The sequence below is a fragment of the Rhinatrema bivittatum genome, chromosome 13 (genome assembly GCF_901001135.1).
Source record: "Rhinatrema bivittatum chromosome 13, aRhiBiv1.1, whole genome shotgun sequence".
Classification (NCBI taxonomy): domain Eukaryota; kingdom Metazoa; phylum Chordata; class Amphibia; order Gymnophiona; family Rhinatrematidae; genus Rhinatrema; species Rhinatrema bivittatum.
Genome location: NC_042627.1, coordinates 62,039,780 through 62,060,411, shown reverse-complemented (window position 1 = coordinate 62,060,411; position 20,632 = coordinate 62,039,780). Strand labels below are relative to the sequence as shown.

General features: G+C 41.1%; 1 protein-coding gene across 7 annotated transcripts in view; it reads left to right on the top strand.

Annotated features, from left to right (window-relative positions):
• LOC115074703 (lamin-L(III)-like) overlaps window positions 1-20,632 on the top strand; it is a 103,451-nt gene that overhangs the window by 14,215 nt on the left and 68,604 nt on the right. For 6 of the 7 annotated variants that reach the window (XM_029574433.1, XM_029574432.1, XM_029574430.1 and 3 more), the window contains one exon: window positions 3,201-3,357. In XM_029574433.1, the coding sequence (XP_029430293.1) occupies window positions 3,201-3,357 (157 nt within the window). Of the gene's footprint in view, window positions 1-1,334; window positions 1,614-3,200; window positions 3,358-20,632 lie in introns of those variants that run through there. The other variant, XM_029574435.1, reaches the window with a different exon arrangement.

Below are 20,632 nucleotides of genomic sequence, written 5' to 3'. Positions count from 1 at the left end.
GTGTGTGAGGTGGTCTGTCTGCTTGTCTCTCTGTGAGGATGTGGTGTATCTATGCCTCTCTGTTTTCTGTCTGTGGTGTCTGTTCTGTCTTTCAGGCCGATACAGTACAGTTTTCGACACGCTACCTTTACCACTTATTCAGTAAGGGGTAATAGCATGTTGAAAACGCGTGTCCAACCCCCCCCCCCCCCCCCCCCGAGACTAATAGCGCCCACAACATGCAAATGCATGTTGTGGGTGCTATTAGTCATTCCCGCGCGATACAGAAAGTAAAATGTGCAGCCAAACCGCACATTTTACTTTCAGAAATTAGCGCCTGCCCAAAGGTAGGCGCTAATTTCTGCCGGCACCGGGAAAGTGCACAGAAAAGCAGTAAAAACTGCTTTTCTGTGTACCCTCCGACTTAATATCATGGCGATATTGCTCGCGGGTTGAAAACTGGACGCTCAATTTTGCCGGCATCTAGTTTCCGAACCCGTGGCTATCAGCGGGCTCGAGAACCAATGCCGGCAAAATTGAGCGTCGGCTGTCAAACCCGCTGACAGCTGCCACTCCTGTCCAAAAAGAGGCGCTAGGGATGCGTTAGTGTCCCTAGTGCCTCTTTTTACTGCCGGCCCTAATTTAAATATTTTAGTTTACTGAATCGCCCGCACAGGACACTGGGCGCTCGCTGGCTCTCCTGCGAACTTTACTGTATCAGCCTGTTTGTGGGGTATCTGGGTGTGGTGTGTATGTCTGTATCTGTCTGGGTGTTTTGTGTCTGTGGCCTTTGTGGGGTTTTCTGTGTGACTGTTTTCATTGTGAGTCTGCCTTCTATCTGGGGATGGGGTGTCTGTCTTTTTGGGGTGTCTGGGTATGAGGTAACTGTGTTTGGGGTCTCCTGTGTTTGTCTGGGTATCTATTTTTCTCTTGTCTGTCTGGGTACATGGTATCTGTTTCTGTGTGTATGTGTAAGCTTGCTCCTTTCAGCAATTTGAAGAGAAGCAAAATGGGGGCTTTGAGCCACTGGTTGGCAGTGTGGCTGACTGGTGAATACCTGCATATACATACGGTACACACACACACATCTTGGAGGACCCTAATCGCATGAATGGAAGGGGGGCTGCGGCTCACTCCTGTTATAGATGATGGTATACGGTATATTCCCGTTACTTAGCTAGCCCTGGATAAAATATTACGTTGTTGATGTGATCTCAATTTTATAATAGTATAGTTACTAGAAATACATGGTGCATTAATCTTTGAGGTGTGAAGCTTGAAGGGTATAGCATTTGCCCAAGTTCTTTACCCTTCAGCAGGATACCTTTATCATATCTTTCTAAATATCAGTGGGAATTGGGTTATCAGAAAAAAAAAATTCCTGCCACAAGTTTTATATAAATCTGGGTTTCCTTTGAAGAGGCTTTTGTTGTTTTCATGTCTGAGGTTGAGGTTCATTATCTTTCCCATTGTTTTGCCATCAACAATTTGCCATCTGTTTAACTATATTTATTATGACATCAGACAATCCCAGATTAGCTGAATATGAAACATAAGATTCTGCCTTTTTATTTTATATTTCCTGAAAAACGTCTTGAAGGCGATCAGGACATGAGTGAAAGACAACTGCCCAGGTGAAGCATAGTATAAAAAAAACCAGTAATCAATCTGAAAGTTGTGTTGAAATGATTTGCATACATGTCTTACATTGTTACCTGGTCTTACTTCCAGGAAATAAATAACATCTAGTTAAAAGCTCTGTATCTTCAGTTTGGAGTACATAGACATGAAGAACTGTAAGTTTTTTATTCTTAGCTCCTGTTCTCTGAGGGTCCCAGCAAGTAAGAGGACAGCCAGGAGTAGTAATTCTAAAACTGGTTCATAAATTATCAGGTAATGTTTGTTTGTCATGGATACATTGCATTCAGAATTCACTAACAGTGAACTTGTTTATAGAGTAATTTTAAAACTCCCTACTAAGCGCACACAGACTTTACGGAGGATTTTCAAAGTGAACTTATGTGTGTAAGTTTGCTGTGAAAATCCTTATCTAATTGGTTGGATATATGCAAAATTGTCTGGGCACAAAGTTACATCTGTTCCAAGCAGGGCATAACTTGTATATGGTAACATTTCATATTTTCAAAAGTTTGCATGCAAGTCATCTCTGCCCCAGCTCTTACTCCTGGAATGCCTACTCCCAGTATTTGTAAAAGTACATGGGAAAAATGATGTACGTCCATGTGCATTCACTTCCGGTTGACTTTTAAAGTGTTACTTAAGCACGTAAGTCACTTTGCAGCCCGTAATGATTTTCCTGCTGGGTATTATTGCTAAACTTTTGTGTCTTTTCATTGTGGATTGGATGTTTCGATTGCAAAAGCTAGCCTAAAAAAAAGTATAACCAAAACTGTCATGTTTGTCTTTTGCTGCATATAAATGGTAAATCCTATAGCTTTCTAAATGTTGCTTCAACAAATCTTGTGAGTTTGTGCAGCTGCATTAGAGTAATTTTTGTGGATAGAGGTAGTAATTAATTGTAATGTTAAAACGTGCTAAAAAGGTAGTTGTACTAACTAAAAGTATTTTAGGTGATGCAGGTTTGGGTTGAAGCAATCGGAGATTTCACATTTTTCAGTATTTTTGTTTATATCCTGAGTAGCTATTAGTGTGTGTGAAATTTTTTTCTTATCCATTCCCACCATCATGAATCTAAGTATACTGGTACTGCTTTGGTTAAATATAGCAGAAGCAACTAAAGCGTGGACTCGGGGAAAGAGGCCTTAAAAACTGGATGCCCAGCTGTTCATTTTTTTAATAAAACAGAAAAAGGTATGAAATACAAACACTACTGTATTAAGTTGTAGAAGAACAGAGTCCTGGGATTAAACCCCACAGAGGAAGATAGTCACAAGAGACAGGCAAATTGATATTACAAATTAGCTAAATCTGCTTTAACTTCAAATAAATGATACAGTAAATATGTTGTATGGCAATTTTATTTGGTTTTACCTGTGTACAAAAGTTTTTAAGTTGGATGGAGTTTAATCTCTAGCGACTATTGATAATATTCCTACTAATTGATTAAATGGATTTTACATTTGAGTTTTGGAAGCTGAGCAATATCCTTTGGTTAATACTGCTCTTGCTTCTTACAATTCAGTGTAAATGAGCTTTCAAGGAGTGTATGCTCATAGTATATTTGTTTTCATCTTTTGCAGAAATTGTAAAAAAGAAACTGAGTTGAATCTGGCATTGGGTCATCTAAGAGATCTTGAAGCTCAACTATATGCCAAAGAAGCCGAGCTGGCTACAGTTGTGTGTAACAAGAGGGACTTGGAGTGTCAGCTTCAAGAGTCAAAGACTCAGATAGCCTGTGTAAGAAGTGTCATGTATCCTCAGTCTCAATGATTTTGAGAGTAATGACAATGGCTGTTTAAGTATAACATTTCATCTAAACAATTTTTTAACTTTTCAGTAAAAGCGCTTCAGAAATATGTAGTTACCTGTGGCTATAGTCTGTTGCACTGTCTAAACACATGGTTAAGAGGACAGGAGAAAAGGAATATGTGGTTGTTATTTACCATTAGGTAAACTTAGGAAGAAGTGACCCACAGATGGTGGAAGAACTGGGCCTGAAAACCATGAGTTCTCAATGTGTTCCCATCTCCTGATGGCCTTTTTCAATAGATGTTACCAAGTTATTGACAAGTCATGTTTTTAATTTGAGTCCAAACGAGCTTTATTCAGTAAGGGCCTGAATATATACACTGATATATGGTTGCAAAATATGTAAAGTGGCTTTCATGGACATAAAGCAAATGAATTAGCCATGATGTGTGGTGCTGTCATCTGGTGTCAAACAGACCTTTCTTAGCTTATAAGAGCTTTTGCTCTACTTTTTGTGTACAGGTGTTGCCTCTTGAACCCCATTAAACAATTTTACAGCCAAGTCTAGCCAGGTAGTCCAGGGAGGTGGGTGGTTATTTAGCATGGCTAATTCATGCTACTATCTATGGAAAACGTTTACAATAAGCAAACTTGATTTCTCTGTCAACAAGCAGGGCTGAATTAACTATGACATGGGGAGTCCCAAGCTGAAGGTTGCAGTGGAGTACATAGTGAAAAAGCCACCAAGATCCCACCATGGGAGAACATGCTTCATCACACTGTTTGTCCAAATTTACTGTTAATTTTTGATGGATTGTTCAGACAGTAATGGGACTTAAAGGTGTGCATTTAAGTGGTATAGTTCACAGACGAGCCACTAATACAGCCATGGATCTCACTTGATGAGCCTTAACTGAGTCTGTAATCTGGAGGCCAGCTAGCACATAACAATGCGCAATACAGTCTGCTAGCCAATTGAACAAAGTATTTTTGGCAACTGCTATGCCCATTTGGTTAGGATCGTAAAAGATGAATAGTTACGAGGCCTGACTGTGTGGCCAAGTTCTTTCCCTGTAGAAAGCCAAAGCTCTTTTTCAGTCCAATGAAGGGCTTTTTCACTTTCATGCGCATATGGCCTCACAAGTAGGTAACACAATGGCTTGATTTTATATGAAAAGTTTATATCACCTTTGGTAGAAACGTTGGTGGGTGCGGAGCACCACTCTGTTGTGGAAGTATTACATTTAAGGAGAATGAAGCTCACTGTCTCTTCTGGTTGATGTGACCACATCCAGGAATAAAACTTTCCATGTGAGAAACTTCAGAAAAGCCAGTGGCTTGAAAGATAGCTTAATAAGTTGAACTAGAACCACATTAAGGTCCCAAGGAACAGGTGGTTTGGCCATCGGAGGTTTAATATACCACAAGCCTTTCATAAACTTTGACACTAAAGGATGAGGGAAGATCAATGTACCCTCTATCTGAATGTTAGGCTACTGTGGCATTGAGTTGTATTTTCAGACAAGGTGCTGAGGAGGGAAAGAAGAGCAAGTACTAAAGCAGTGAACTGGACCCAAGGAGGTTTGACACCAGGGCAAGAACAATTTCCATTTAAAACCATAAGCTCTTCTAGTCGAGGGCTTCCTGGTGGATACTATTATATCTTCAACTTCCTTGGGTAAAGAGGGTGACGCTATCAGTGAACACTCAAAATGTAGGTTGTCGAGTTAAGAAAATGAAGGTTTGGATGATATAGATGACCCTCTTGAGTTAATAAAGACAGATTGGTCTCTAGATGGATCAGGGGGCTGATGGACAGTTGTACTAGGTTCAAGAACCACATTTGTCTGGGCCTTGCTGGTACATAGTAAGATAGTAATGACGGCAGAAAAAGACCAAAATAGTCCATAAAGTCTGCCCAGCAAGCTTCCCAAGGCAGTTACTGCTGTTCCGTGCAGGTTACCCCCATGTTTCTCTTAAGGGTAGTAACTGCTGCTCCTTGCTGATTAAGCTTTTTTATTTATTCCCTCCTCTAGCCTTTTAGGGATCCACAGTGTTTATCCAAGGACAAGCAGGATGCTAGTCCTCACATATGGGTGACGTCACCGACTGAGCCCAGCGCGGGAAATCTTTCTTTCAAAGTTTCTAGAAACTTTTGACTGGCCGTGTGAGGCCACTGAGCATGCCCAGCATGCTATGATATTCTCTGACACAGGTGTCTCTCTTCAGTCTTCGCTTTTCCGTGCTGCCTCACGCATCGCGGGACTGGAGCCGTTGCGTTCTTCACGAAGTCTTTTGTGACTGACAGTCATATTTCTCGATATCCTTGATATTCTCTCTCATAGAAGTCTCTCGCGGTTTATTCTCACCGGCTGGTGAGTACAGTTTCCTTGATTTCTCATTTTTCAAGAAATCCCTTCTCACGAATTCACATCCATCGACAGCCGTCGATCCCAAAATGGCAACGGGCTTCAAAAAGTGCCCTGTTTGCAATAGAAATATGTCGATAACCGATCCACATTTGGAGTGTGTACTCTGCCTCGGAGAAAAACACGATGTGAGTACAGGTCCCAAATGTGCGGAAATGACAGCAAAGGGATGGAAGGCCAGACAGGAGAAGATGGAACATTTGTTCCAACTCCAGTTAATGCCCTCTCCTTCCAAATCATCGAGGTTGTCTCCGGCTGGAGTGACCATACGAGCACTAGTTAAAAAGCCGTGTCCGGACGGATCCGGTGATCGCCCGTCCTCACCATCGTCAGTGCTATCGACGAAGTCGGCGGACCATCTAAAATCCAAGCATCAACGTCCGTCATCCTCCACATCGATATCCCAAGACGAATCGATGGCGAAGCGGCCCCGAGAACAGGAAACACCGGCACCTTCGGCGCCTGGGCCATTATCTCCGCTGATTCCAGACACTCCTCACACTTCGTCGCAGGATGTCTCCTTACTGCCACCGCTTACAACTGCGCTGACTACATCAGTTGTACAGCCGGAATTGTCTATTTTAATAAGACAAGCGGTCATCCAGGCTCTTCAAGAGCAAGCTGTTCCTGCGATTCCGCCGATACATCCAGTATCGATGTCGGTAGTAGTACCGATGCCGGTGGGCCCCACCGATGCCGGTGCCTTCGTTGGCAGAGAGGACACTGATCGATTCCATTACTACTACACCGAGGCTCTTGATGTCATCAACATCAATTTTCGTCCATATTCCATTGGGCCCTTCGATGACGTTCTCTATTCCATCGATGTTGATGACTTCTGTGACACTTCCACTGATGACAATGTCGAGGATAACCTAGATACCATCGACGCAACCTTTATACGAGCCTCCAGAAGTTCAGGATCAGGCTTTCTATCGACGCCTTTTGCAAAGGTACCAGAATGTTATCGATACTCTACCATCTATGAAGCCACAAGACACTTCTACAATATTTTCCAGCGATGATCCACAGCCAAGCCCTTCAGGCCTTCACTTCCCACCTAATTCAACACCAAAATCTCCTTACAGAGAATACTCTGAGGATTCTTGGGATGAGCAGCACTCTGTAATTTCTTCTGAGGAATTCATGTCTGATCCTTATTCTCCGGATCAGAGAAATAAGTCACCCCCAGATGATCTATCATTTTCCTCATTCATCCAAGGCATGGCTGACTCTATCCCATTCAAACTCACAGCAGAGGAAGATACCAGGGCACAAACCCTTGAAGTTTTACAGTTTGTTGACCCACCCAAACAAGTACTGGCCGTGCCAGTCCATGAAGTCCTATTGGATCTCCAACGACGAATTTGGGAACATCCATCTTCTGTTCCTGCAGTGAACAAACGTGTAGACACTACTTACATAGTCCAGCCAGCTCCAGGCTACCAGAAACAGCAATTACCACACCAGTCTGTGGTAGTGGAGTCTGCACAGAAAAAATCCAAACGTGTGCGTCCACACTCATCGACCCCACCTGGTAAGGACCATAGATTCCTGGACTCATTAGGCAAAAAGGTCTATCAGAGTTCCATGATAAACACCAAAATTTCTGCCTACCAGCTGTACATCACACAATACCAGAGGAACCTCTGGAAACAAATGGAAGAATTTGTTACATTCTTACTCACACAATTCCAGGAACCAGCACAAGCTGTGATCAACAAGGGACTAGAGGCGGGTAAACATGAGGTGAGAGCAGTCTATGATAATTTTGAGACTGCTTCCAGAGCAGCAGCAGCTGGAATCACTGCCCGTAGATGGGCCTGGCTCAAGGCATCTTGTAGCGACGCATTAGACGCAGGGAAAGGAGAGGCATGTCGGACAGGATTCTTATGGGGCCATCATCCTCTGATCTTCCTCTGAGGATGTTGTTTTTATTATATCGAGTTACAGAATTCCACAGAATCTACTATACAATATATGATTGGTTAATACATCCTACGTGCTGGTACATGTTGTCTGCGTGCATGCCTACGTTGCTATGGCTACAATCTCTCATGCTGTGCCGGTTTCTATGTCAAGCGATCATACTGTATCTAGGGCAGAAGGTTATTTGTACTAAGAGTAAGCCTGTAAAAACAAGAGCTTAAGAAATGCAGACTCTGTGTCTGTTCAGAACGAGATAAGCAAAATGCTGAGAATGTTTATGCAGATTCAGCGAAAAGTGCTAATGTAGGCCTTTCAGTGAGGAGTGCTAATGCAGGCCCTTCAGCCTCCGTGGTTTGCCAACAGAAGAGAAAAGGCTTGCATATCAACATCTCACCTTTTCTTTTTAAATTTAAAGGAAATCCTAACGTAGTGAATTAGGTAAAAGTATGTTAGCAAAATTGGGTAAGCAATGAATACAGCAACAGCAACATATTAAAATAACAATACAAAGTAATACAATGAGAATTGTCTTTCTGAGACCTGCCAAGTCAGATGTTATGAAATTGTACTTGTGTTCAGTAATGGTTACATTAAGGAAGGAGTGTATTCTGGACATGTTGTGGTGCAGGATGAATGTGTGAATGCAATATGGGTATTTCCCTATCCTGAGCCCTGTGATACTGTCATTAGTAATAATCCCAACAAAAAACAGCATTCTCTTGTACCCTACTATCCAAATGCATTACTGTGTAATTGACTGGTGAATTTATAAAGACCGCTCTGTAAGTCCACGGGTAAGTAGTCCATCCTGATAGGTTAAAAAGAACTGCATGCATCAATAGTCCTTCTCTGGAATGGGTTGGCATGTGCATGCAAACCCAGCAATCTGTTTGGTTCAATAGTTGTGATAAAGTCTGTGCATCGGTAATGTACATATTGGATTGCCAATAGTTCTTGTTCAGATATTGCCGTGGCAGGAGGGAGAATGCAGAATAACAAGATGCACATCACAATTGTCAATGAATTGGCGTTCAAGCAAGAAAATGTAGCAAGCAAAAAGTTCTCTGGAGTTTTGTGTTTTTTTTTTTCAAGTCCCTGCTGTTCCAGGAGCTGTGTGGATTGGGGGTTGTGAAGACTCAGGGAGAAGTTTGGAATCGGATTCTGCAGTTCTTGGTGCTACGCCATCTCTCCACGGCTTAAGGAACCCAGACTGGACCTGAGGGAGAAAGCACAGTAGCATATCCTCTTCCCCATGTTAACAAGGGGACAGGATCATGCTAAACAGAGTTAGATAACATTCTATACAAAACTGATGGTTATGGATTGCTAATCCTGTTCCCAAAATGATTGTCCACAGCTGTGGCCTGATTGGAATATGATATGTTTAAATGATTTAAGGTAAACAGTACTAGGGGCAATTCCTGCTTTTAGTTTGTGTTTGTCAAAGGCTGTCTTACTCCACGACAGCCTGTCAGTGAGTGGAGTGGTAAGGGATGCCAAATATGTGTTTGATGTTCCAATGTTGACAAAAATCAGTGAAGGAATGGCTGTTATGAGCAGAGCCATTATCAGTTTTTAAAACAGAAGGCAATCCCATGACCGAAAAGGTTCTTATACAGTGATTAATAACATGCTTGGTGGCCTCCCCTTTTTTTGGGGGGAGACCCATAGAAAATGCGAGAAAGTGTCAATGGTTACATGTAAAAATTTCCAAGGGGCAAAAGGAGAATAGTGAGTAACATCCATTTGCCAGATAGCATTAGCATGTAAGTGGCTCCTAATGTGAGCAATGTAAAGTTGGTGTGTGCAACCTTTGGAGGGCTGATTGTAGTGTCAGAAGGATAACAGGTTCTCATCTAAGCAAGGGAAACACATCTAGAGCAAAACAAATGCAAAGAGAAAATTAGGCAAAAAGTATCAACAGTGCAGTTCCTAATGATGGCTGCAGGATGTCCTCTGTGGCAAAGGCATGGAAAAGGCTTGAAGGGATGATTTCTGAAAATCAATGGTGTATTCAGTCAAATTCAAATTAATTAATGAGAAAATTTTATCATGGCTATAACTCTACTATACTAATCTTATATAATGTTTTCCCACTTTATTATTAAAAACAATGAAGAAACAACTTAAGTGTATAGACAATTACATAAAAACATATATTTCACTCACAGCAATGTTTCAGGTGTCAGGACATACACATAGCACAGAAGACAGAAGGCAAACAATGAACACATATTCATCTTCTTAACATCAAACAGACAACAGATAACACATAATTGGAGCTCAAAATTCATATCAAGATGTATCAGAAATAAAATTAGATCAAAGATCAAAAATCAAAAGATGTGTGAAAAAAAATATTTGAAAAATGTGAAAAAAAAGTTTGGAAAATGTGAAAAAAAATTTTTTTGGATCGATCCAGTAGAAAACAAAAATCAGAATTCTGTTTAAAAATGAAAAAAAATAAGCTGCAAAGTGTTCATGTTCACATCTCTCATGGCAGGAAGGCTGTCAATCTGGAAAATATTAAAATCTGGCACACAGGAAAAAATTAGAATTAAGTCTACTATACAATTTAATAAAATCAATTTGGATTTGCAGGAAAAAAAGCTTGGGGGAGGGGTTGCATTAAATGTAGCAACCCCTAACAGTGATTGCTTGTCAAAGAATAGGAATCATAACTTTTTTCAATGTGTCTCTGTACTTTCAAAACAATCTCAATTCTCTGTCTTTTCTCCCATAATTACCATTCACAACTCTGTCTTATTCACATACATACACCTTTTAAACAATTTCCAATAACACTCTATTTAAACAAAACTTCTTTAAAAAAAAAAAAACCTTATCAACTCCGCACTTCTATACTGGCAAGACACAGATTTTTTATTCACTGTAAACAAAATTAAACTTTCTTGCTAAATTATAGCTATATTATTCTCAGTATCTTTAACTGTTTCAGGAATCTGTTTCTAAATTTAAAGGATTAATTCATTGAATCGAGTTCTCTACTCTGTTTAAACCAAACGAAACCTAATTTTTTTGCTTGAGAAACGCTGTTCTGCCCACACTAGCCCCCCCCCCCCCGCTCTCACTCTTTCTTTCTTGTTGTTAACTCTTAATTGCCTCCCGTAAAATGAAGGGAGAAACTTTGAAAAGAAAAAAAACCTAATACTTAATACTGCTTGTAACTTTCAGTAACCTCAGCTCAGTATTAAAGAAGTTTGAAAGTATAAAAGTTCAGCATTGAAGGTTGAGGGCAAAAGAGGTTTGGAGCAGGAGATAATTCAGGAAGAACAGGTATTAAGTATGTGTTATGAGAGAGAAATATCACGTGTGCTTGCTGATCAGATAACAAATACAGAAATTAGGGAGAGAAACTTAAAAATTGGTACCGTATAACATTAATTTACTTAAACTACAAATCCTTATACAAAAAAAAAAAGTACCAGCAAATGATAACATAACTAGATGACATCAATCAGAAACTAGCAAGGATTTGCTGGTCTCTTGGAAACAGATTCTATCTTAACCTACTCTGTCCTAAAATGAATATTGCAGTAAAAATGCAAATTATGTACACTGGCAATGCAAGCTGAAAGCCAACAATCATTCTGCGAAAGAGAAATGAGAGAGAAAAAAAAATAAAGGACAGATTACACATGCATATAAAATAAGTATCTCAATTATTGAATTGCATCATTAATGCAAGCATTACATTTGCTTCATGTTTTAAACCTACATAAACTGCCTGCTGTGTTTAAACAAAATGAAACTTTATTTTTTTTTCTTCAGCTGACTAGAGAAAGCACTCAGCATTCACCCACAGTAATTCAAACCCCCCTCTTCTCTCTGATCTTCTGCTGTTAACCCTTTAACTGATTTAGCATTTTCAAGTTCTAAACTTTTAAACACTAGTACTTTTTCAATATCAAACAATGCCTGAAATTAAATCTAATTGTTCTTACAATGTCATAGTACAGGGCAGAAAGCAAAACAGTAGGAAGAAAGTAGAAAAAGTAAAAAGAAATTATTTCATTGCAAAACTCTGCCAAATATTCACGTCGTTCAAAATAAAATTCAGAAATTAAATCTAAACATGGCAAATAAACTAGTATCACTTCTGATTAAACATTCATTAAGTATGCTGGACAAAATGAAAAAGAAAATCTTTTGCTTCTATAAGAGAAACAGGCTTCCTTGTGCTATAGCTTAGCCAAGGGTTAAATTCTGAGTCCGAGGACGGGAGCGTAGGACTGATATGGCCGCTTGGGAATCTGATCCTGTAGTCATCTTATGTTTTCATGTGTTATTTTAAAATAATGCAAATAGTATGTTAGAGATTTTCCTGTGTTTGTATGCTGAATAAACTGCTGCAATTGTTGTAGAACTGAAGCTGAAAAAACTTCAGTTCTCATACTAGCTTGTAAACACATTCCGTTCCGTCCACACAATTCATTCATGCAGAAATACTTCACAAATTAATATGAAAGCCATTCTTGGGATGTTAAACATTATCAAACTAGCTTTAAAATGCTGTAAAACACTTGAAATTTAGGGACTAATAAACTGCATTATCAACTTGAAAATATTATGTTCATTTTCAGAGCACTGCGATACTCTGAGATTTCAAAGGAATCATTACCTGCTTTTTGCAGGGAGTTCAAATCATTATCTGTGGACTGTACACTTACAGAGAATTCAAAGAAGGCCGGCAGTTAACCTTAATTTACTATAGAAAACACTCACAGTCTTTATACTTCTCAATAATACTCTTTATGATAGTAAAGCAAAGAAAAGGTCAGAAAAAGATTTTCAGGAAAGATAGTTTTCCTGGGAGTTACTTTCTGCTCTGCTTCTAGTTTTTTTTTCCTGCTGCTGAGATAATGACGTTCCTAAGGGCGGGGTAATGTCGCTGGCCCGGAATCTAGTTTCCCTGACTGTGGATTCCTACAATCTGCATTTGCGTTTTCAAAGGCTAATTTCTTTAGGAGTTCAGGGCTCGCCTCTGGGCTGTCTACCTGACGCTGAATAACTTTTTGCAGCCGTTCTATAAACTGTATGTAGGATTCTGTAGCTGCCTGATGAGTCATTGTAAATGATTTTGTGGCTGTACCTGAATCAGGAACCTGCTTAAAGGCTTTAGTGACACAGCGATGGAACGCTGAAAAGGCTGCAGCAGAAGGCATCCCCACTGCTGGCAGTTCCAGCGTTGCAAATTGTCCCACCCTGTAAAGTTGATCAGGGATATGTGCCAGATCTTTCCAATCTTGGGGAATTAATTTATAGCCTTTCGCAATTCCCTCTAACAGCCCACGAGAATAGGTGGAATGAATGTCTGTTTCTGTTAAAATAGTGTAAGGCAGTGCTAACCACTGATACTGAATTTCACCCTCGGCATGAGGTACCTCCGTGATGGAAAATGCTTGAAGCCCCTCTAAGAATTCCTCCCCTGTGAGATTTTCTTTCACCTGTTCTTGTTGAAACTCCATGCAGACCACACCACATAAATCATTACTGGGAGCGGTGTTTTGAGATGGAATCTTATCTGGACAAGTCGGTGATGCAGAATCAACGACTGTCACAGGCAATGGCAGCTGGGGGTACAGGGAGGTAGTCTGTGGTGAGGGGGTTGGAGGGGGAGGTGGAGGAAAGTTAGTTTCTTTGATTTGTGGCTCTAGATATTCTATGGCTTCTGTGCATTTTTGCCAAAGTAAGAGATGTTGTAGTGAGGCACACGGGGATGTGTGCAAAGCATTCCCTAAGTTAACCCAATTCTGTATCTCAAAAGAACCAGCTTTCGGATACAAAGGACATCTGTTGTTTATTTCTTTCAACAGACTTTTTATATCTCCTAGTCTGACATTAATAGCCTCTCCTTTGTTAATCAAGAAATGATTTCTTACTATTTGCGCCAGCTCTTGTGCATGAACTTTCTGCTGAGCTGACTGTTGTCCCCCCCCATACTCACGAATGTGGGAGCAAACTCGCTGAAAAAATACTTACAACTGTGGAGCGAGTTTACTGAAGAGGTGCACCTAAGCTTTTCCAGCTCGAGTGAGTATGAGGTCTTTCACGGCTCGGGGTCACCAGATGTAGCGACGCATTAGACGCAGGGAAAGGAGAGACACATCAGACAGGATTCTTATGGGGCCATCATCCTCTGATCTTCCTCTGAGGATGTTGTTTTTATTATATTGAGTTACAGAATTCCACAGCATCTACTATACAATATATGATTGGTTAATACGTCCTACGTGCTGGTACATGTTGTCTGCGTGCATGCCTACGTTGCTATGGCTACAATCTCTCATGCTGTGCCGGTTTCTATGTCAAGCGATCATACTGTATCTAGGGCAGAAGGTTATTTGTACTAAGAGTAAGTCTGTAAAAACAAGAGCTTAAGAAATGCAGACTCTGTGTCTGTTCAGAACGAGATAAGCAAAATGCTGAGAATGTTTATGCAGATTCAGCGAAAAGTGCTAATGTAGGCCTTTCAGTGAGGAGTGCTAATGCAGGCCCTTCAGCCTCCGTGGTTTGCCAACAGAAGAGAAAAGGCTTGCATATCAACACATCTGACCTCAGAACTGAGGTGCAGGAAAAACTTGTGGATATGCCCTGTCTCAGTGACAATCTGTTCGGGGACAAGATTCAGGAAGCCGTACAACAGCTTAAGGACCACACTGAGACTCTACGTCAGCTGTCTCAAACCCCACAAGAGCCTGCTACTCAGTCTTCTCGTCGCCCTCCCCAAAGTGAAACCCGACTTTCTTATTACAGGCCACACAGATACTACCCCCAGACTTCTAGGGGTAGGTCTACCAGACCACAACAACGCTCCCAGGCCAGGCAATCTAGGCCTGTGGGTCCACAACCCCCTGACAGGCCCTGCGGCAGGCTTTTGAAACACAGGCCAGAGAACAAACCCAACCTTTCAATCCCAAGCCAAACCTACCAGTGGACGGAAGAGTGTCTCACTTTCACACAAATTGGCAAAACATAACATCAGACCAATGGGTACTCTCCATAGTGTCTCGAGGCTACAAACTAAATTTCATCTCAATTCCTCCAGAATTTCCACCAACTTCCTGCCCACAACAAACTTCTCAACTTCATCAACTACAAATAGAATTATCCATCCTTCTGAGAGCCAGAGCCATACAACCAGTGCCTCAGTCTCAGCAGGGCAGAGGATTCTACTCCCGATATTTCCTCATTCCAAAGAAAACAGGAGGCCTACGTCCCATCCTAGACCTCAGAAATCTCAACAAATTTCTGAAAAAAGAAAAGTTCAGGATGGTTTCTCTAGGCATCATGCTTCCACTTCTACAAACAGGAGATTGGCTTTGTTCTCTGGATCTTCAAGACGCTTACGCTGACATTCCAATATTCCCTCCTCATCGCAAATACTTGCGACACATGGTAGGCCATCAACATTTCCAATACAGAGTTCTACCCTTTGGACTGGCATCTGCTCCAAGAGTTTTCACCAAATGTCTAGCAGTAATAGCAGGTCACTTACACAAAGAAGGTGTCCATGTTTTCCCATACCTAGACGACTGTCTCATAAGGAGTCAGTCTCAACAAGGAGCTCTCACTTCTGGGACTCAAACAATTGCTCTACTTCACTCCATGGGATTCCTCATCAATTATCAAAAATCCCGTCTCACCTGCTTCAATTCATAGGAGCAGAATTGAACACAGATCTAGCAAAGGCCATTCTACCTGTAGATCGTGCAGATGCCCTCATTCTACTAGCGAACTCCATTTCCTTACAGCCGCAAGTCACAGCTCATCAGTTTCTGATATTGCTAGGTCATATGGCCTCCACAGTTCATGTTACACCTATGGCAAGGCTTGCCATGAGGGTTACCCAATGGACTTTAAGATCACAATGGATGCAAGCCATTCAACCACTACATTATCCAATTCGCTTGACCCAACAACTAAGATCATGTCTACGTTGGTGGACAAACAAGGACAACTTGTGCAAAGACCTACCTTTTCAGCAACCAGTCCCACAGATAACTTTAACTACAGATGCATCCACCTTGGGGTGGGGAGCTCATGTAGACAATCTCCACACTCAAGGGACTTGGACAAAACTCGAAGCAACGTTTCAAATCAATTTCCTGGAGCTTCGAGCTATACGTTATGCGCTGCATGTGTTCAAGGACTGCCTTTCACACAAGACTGTTCTGATCCAAACGGACAACACAGTTGCCATGTGGTACATCAACAAACAGGGAAGTATGGGCTCGTATCTCCTTTGTCAAGAAGCTGCACAGATTTGGGGCTGGACCCTGAACCACTCAGTGTTTCTTCAGGCCACTTATCTGGCAGGCATTCACAATGTAGTAGCGGATCGACTCGGTCGTCAATTCCAACCACACGAATGGTCCCTGGATCCTGCAGTAGCGACCAGGATATTTCAGCATTGGGGACAACCATCAATAGACCTCTTTGCGTCACATCTGAATCACAAAGTGGACAGGTTCTGTTCTCTACACAAACAGAAGAATCAGCCAGCCAAGGACACCTTTGCTCGCCCTTGGAACTCAGGCCTACTATACGCGTATCCTCCGATACCACTCATAACCAAAACTCTAGTGAAACTACAACAGGACAAGGGATCCATGATACTCATAGCCCCATATTGGCCTTGGCAAGTATGGTTCCCCACACTGCTAGACCTCTCAATCAGGGATCCAATTCGTCTGGGAGTAGCTCCCACTCTCATAACTCAGGATCAGGGTTGGTTGCGCCATCCCAACTTTCAATCCCTATCCCTGACAGCATGGATGTTGAAAGCTTGATCTTACAACCCCTCAATCTTTCACCCAATATATCTCAAGTGCTTATAGCTTCACATAAACCTTCCACAAGAAAGAACTATTCTTCTAAATGGAAGAGATTCACTTTGTGGTGCTCCGAAAAGAACATAAATCCTTTCACCTGCCCCACAACTTCTCTACTAGAATACTTATACCATCTTTCAGAATCTTGTCTCCAGACTTCATCTGTAAGAGTACATTTAAGTGCAATCTCAGCTTACCATAACAAGATGGGAGATGCACCTATTTCCACACAACCTCTCATCAGTAGGTTTATGAGAGGTTTAACTCAACTTAAACCACCAATTCGACCACCTGTCACAGAATGGGATCTGAATTTGGTATTAACAAGACTCATGCGCTCTCCTTTTGAACCCATAGATTCTTGTGATCTTAAATTTCTCACATGGAAAACTATCTTCCTCATAGCCATTACATCAGCTAGAAGGGTTAGTGAGTTACAGGCACTTGTCACATATCCACCCTATACTAAGTTCCTACATGACAAAGTGGTTCTCCGTACACATCCAAAATTACTTCCCAAAGTAGTTACGGAATTCCACTTGAATCAATCCATAAATTTACCCACATTCTTTCCAAGGCCTCATTCCCATCCAGGAGAAACATACCTTGGACTGTAAGCGTGCACTAGCCTTTTATATAGACCGCACTGCAGTTTACAGACAATCCACACAGCTCTTTGTATCCTACGATCCAAACAAACCAGGTAAAGCAGTGGGTAAACATACTTTTTCCAATTGGCTAGCAGATTGCATACAGTTTTGCTATGAAAAAGCAGGCCTTCCTCTCCAAGGGCGAGTAAAGGCACATTCAGTAAGAGCAATGTCAACCTCAGTAACACACTATCGTTCAGTGCCAATCCTTGACATATGCAAAGCAGCAACATGGAGTTCTCTTCACACTTTTGCAGCTCATTAATGCTTGGACAAGCAGGGACGACCAGATTCTGCCTATGGACAATCTGTTTTAAAGAACTTGTTTCCAGTATAGTTCAGACTCCTTCTACAACCAACCTACTATGATCTTCGGCTGACTCATATTCAACAACACAAACCTACTGTTGCCTCACTACAAAATGACTCAGCCTTTAGCTTGCTATTCACCCATATGTGAGGACTAGCATCCTGCTTGTCCCGTGATAAAGCAAAATTGCTTACCTTGTAATAGGTGTTATCCCAGGACAGCAGGATGTAGTCCTTACAGAACCCATCTGCCACCCTGCGGAGTTGGGCTTCTGTCCTTTTATTATTTTATTTTTTGCTAAACGTTTTTGCTACATACCAGACTGAAGAGAGACATCTATGGCAGAGAATATCATAGCATGCTGGGCATGCTCAGTGGCCTCACACGGCCAGTCAAAAGTTTATAGAAACTTTGACAGAAAGATTTCCCGCGCTGGGCTCCGGTGACGTCACCCATATGTGAAGACTACATCCTGCTGTCCTGGGATAACACCTATTACAAGGTAAGCAATTTTGCTTTTTCTTTGAACCTAGTCAATTAAAGAATCTCCTAGACAGCAAGATTGCTTCTAATTCTACTTCTACTCCAGTGTCTAATGAATAGTATTGATGCAAATGGTTTTTTTTTTTCTTCCTTTTGGGTATTTCCTGCTGAGTTTGTTTCTTAAATCCTTCTAACCCTTATTTTGTGGGCTATGTTTAGGGTAATTTAATGTTCATTTTTCTCTCTTTGGTCTTATTTATTTATTTATTTATTTATTTTTTACTATCCTAATATTTTTTTCTACAAGACTTGTGCTTATGTATATATTTGAAAATGATCAATAAAGTTGCATTTGTAGCACTGAGACATGGTGTCTGGTGCAAATCCTTGGTCCAAGCATCGAGAGAGGATGTGTCAAAGGATCCTGGAGAAGGTGCATCATTGGTGCTGGGGCCCAAATGCTCAGTCTCAGCACTGCTTTAGTGCTGAAAATCTGTGCTTTATCTGCACCGGTGGCACTACTGGCTCCAAGGAGTGGTGGTGCTTTTACTAGGCCCCAAGCTCTGTGGTGTGGTCGATGGGCTTGGTGATGCTTGAGAAGGGAGCTTTTTCAGCTTACTCAAACCTGATGAGGTGGAGGGGCTCCAAGCCTGTGCTACTGAGGGTGGAGGCTTGCTTGAGGTGCTCCTGCTCAGTTTGGCACAAGGAGCCACAAGAGTTTCTGCTTCAGGAGGAGGGTCAGTTGTGCTTTTCAGAGACTTACACCATTCCTTCATTTTCCAAGCTCTTGACTTCTGAGAGCATGGAGACATCCGGCCACATTGGTCCTGTCCTAGGCACAGGTAACAAATATATTCATTGGTAGTGGACATTTTCCTACCACACCCACAGTCCTTGAAGCCACTGATGGGCTTCTTAGTGCCAGACATTCATCTATGAAGAAGTTTTAAAACTTTTTTTTTTTTTTAATTTAAAACATTGACAAATGACGAATGAGACTATTCCTTTTCCCTCTGATGTCTTCTTGCTATTGGCATATTCCACATCATGGCAGTCATCCACACGGACATTGTCCAACCACATATGCATGGCTCGACAGGAACTGGCTTTACAATGGCGACGAGAATTACCACCCACAGCTCAGTCTGTGGTAAAAAGACTATGGTCGGTACATTATTAGTACTATTTGCGAGCTTTATAGGTGGATAAGGTGACCCAACATATCAAAATATGGAAACCGTTCCTTAAATGATATAAAGCTTTTTGAAGTTTAACACTTTGGTCCCACCGGCCTGACCAACTTGGGGACGTTGAAGGGGTATACATTATAAATGGTTAATACAGGATACTATTGACAGGGACTGTCCTTAATTTGTTCCATGTACTATGTTCCATCTAACTTTATTGGGTTTTAGTTCATCGTACTTATTATGTAAATTTGCTTAGTATGATGATGCTTCTGGGGGGGGAGGGAGGGGGGGCATCAATAGGGGTAAAATGTATTTTGGCTATTTATATATCATATAACAGGCTTAGTGCTTATTGACTATGTATTATGTAGTTATGGTTTATTATGTACTGGCTAAATTTGATGTTGCCAATAAAAATTTAAATTAAAAAACAAAACAAAACTGACAAATGCTGTTTGGCCGGGGGAGGGTTTGCTTCGGAGGCAACGAGGCCACATAAGAAAAGAAAAATATGGAAAAATTAAAATTACTAAGCAATATCACTTAAAAACAGAGAGAGAGTACATGTCCATGCTGAAACTCAAATGAAAAAAGACAGAGCTCACGAGGCAACTCTTGCACATGCACAAGTTCTGTGAGCTAAGAGTCCATTTGGCACTGTCAGATGATTACACCACATACGTTATGGCTAATTCACCCCTGCTTGTCGACAGAGAAAATGTCTAGATTGGGTTCTTAGGAATTCCTCCCTTTTTCTACTTTAGCAAAATATTTATGCTCTGATTTTAGTTTCGACCGTAATTAGGATCTCTATATAGGTGATTGTTCTAGTTTGAAAGAACAAAACTACTGCCATAAAGCTTATTTTGCAGGGTGTATGTGCTAATTTTTTATTTTTTTTAAAGCTCTTTCCTGTAGACCACTGTGCATCACCAGCGTTGCTTTCCAAAACAGTCCTGCATGTTTTGGCTTGGATCAGATGACAGGCTTGATTAAACTGGCCAAAATAATTGAACATAGAGAGAGGGGAAAAATCCTACATGGTGTTTGACGTGAAAGCATGACCTTAGTTTAGGATGGTCAGAACCTGGGAAAGGGAAGTGATGTGGAGGGTATGAGATGCACTTCTGCAAACACATTACAGTGATAGATAAGCCCAGAAAGAAATACATAGTTTTGAGTCTCACTTTGATTGCCTATTGGTTGTCATTCTCATGATATCCATGAGAATTAATGTTGCTTTTCCTATTAGTTTAAATTTGATGCATCAAAAGACATGGTAATTTTAGGTTGAGCTTTTGGTCAAAATGTACTGAAAATAGTTAAACTCAATCTTATTCTGCAAAGGAAGGAAGAATTTTATGCATCCATTTTCTTTTGTGCTATTCATAGTTAATTTTTTTTACCTTTCATTTAT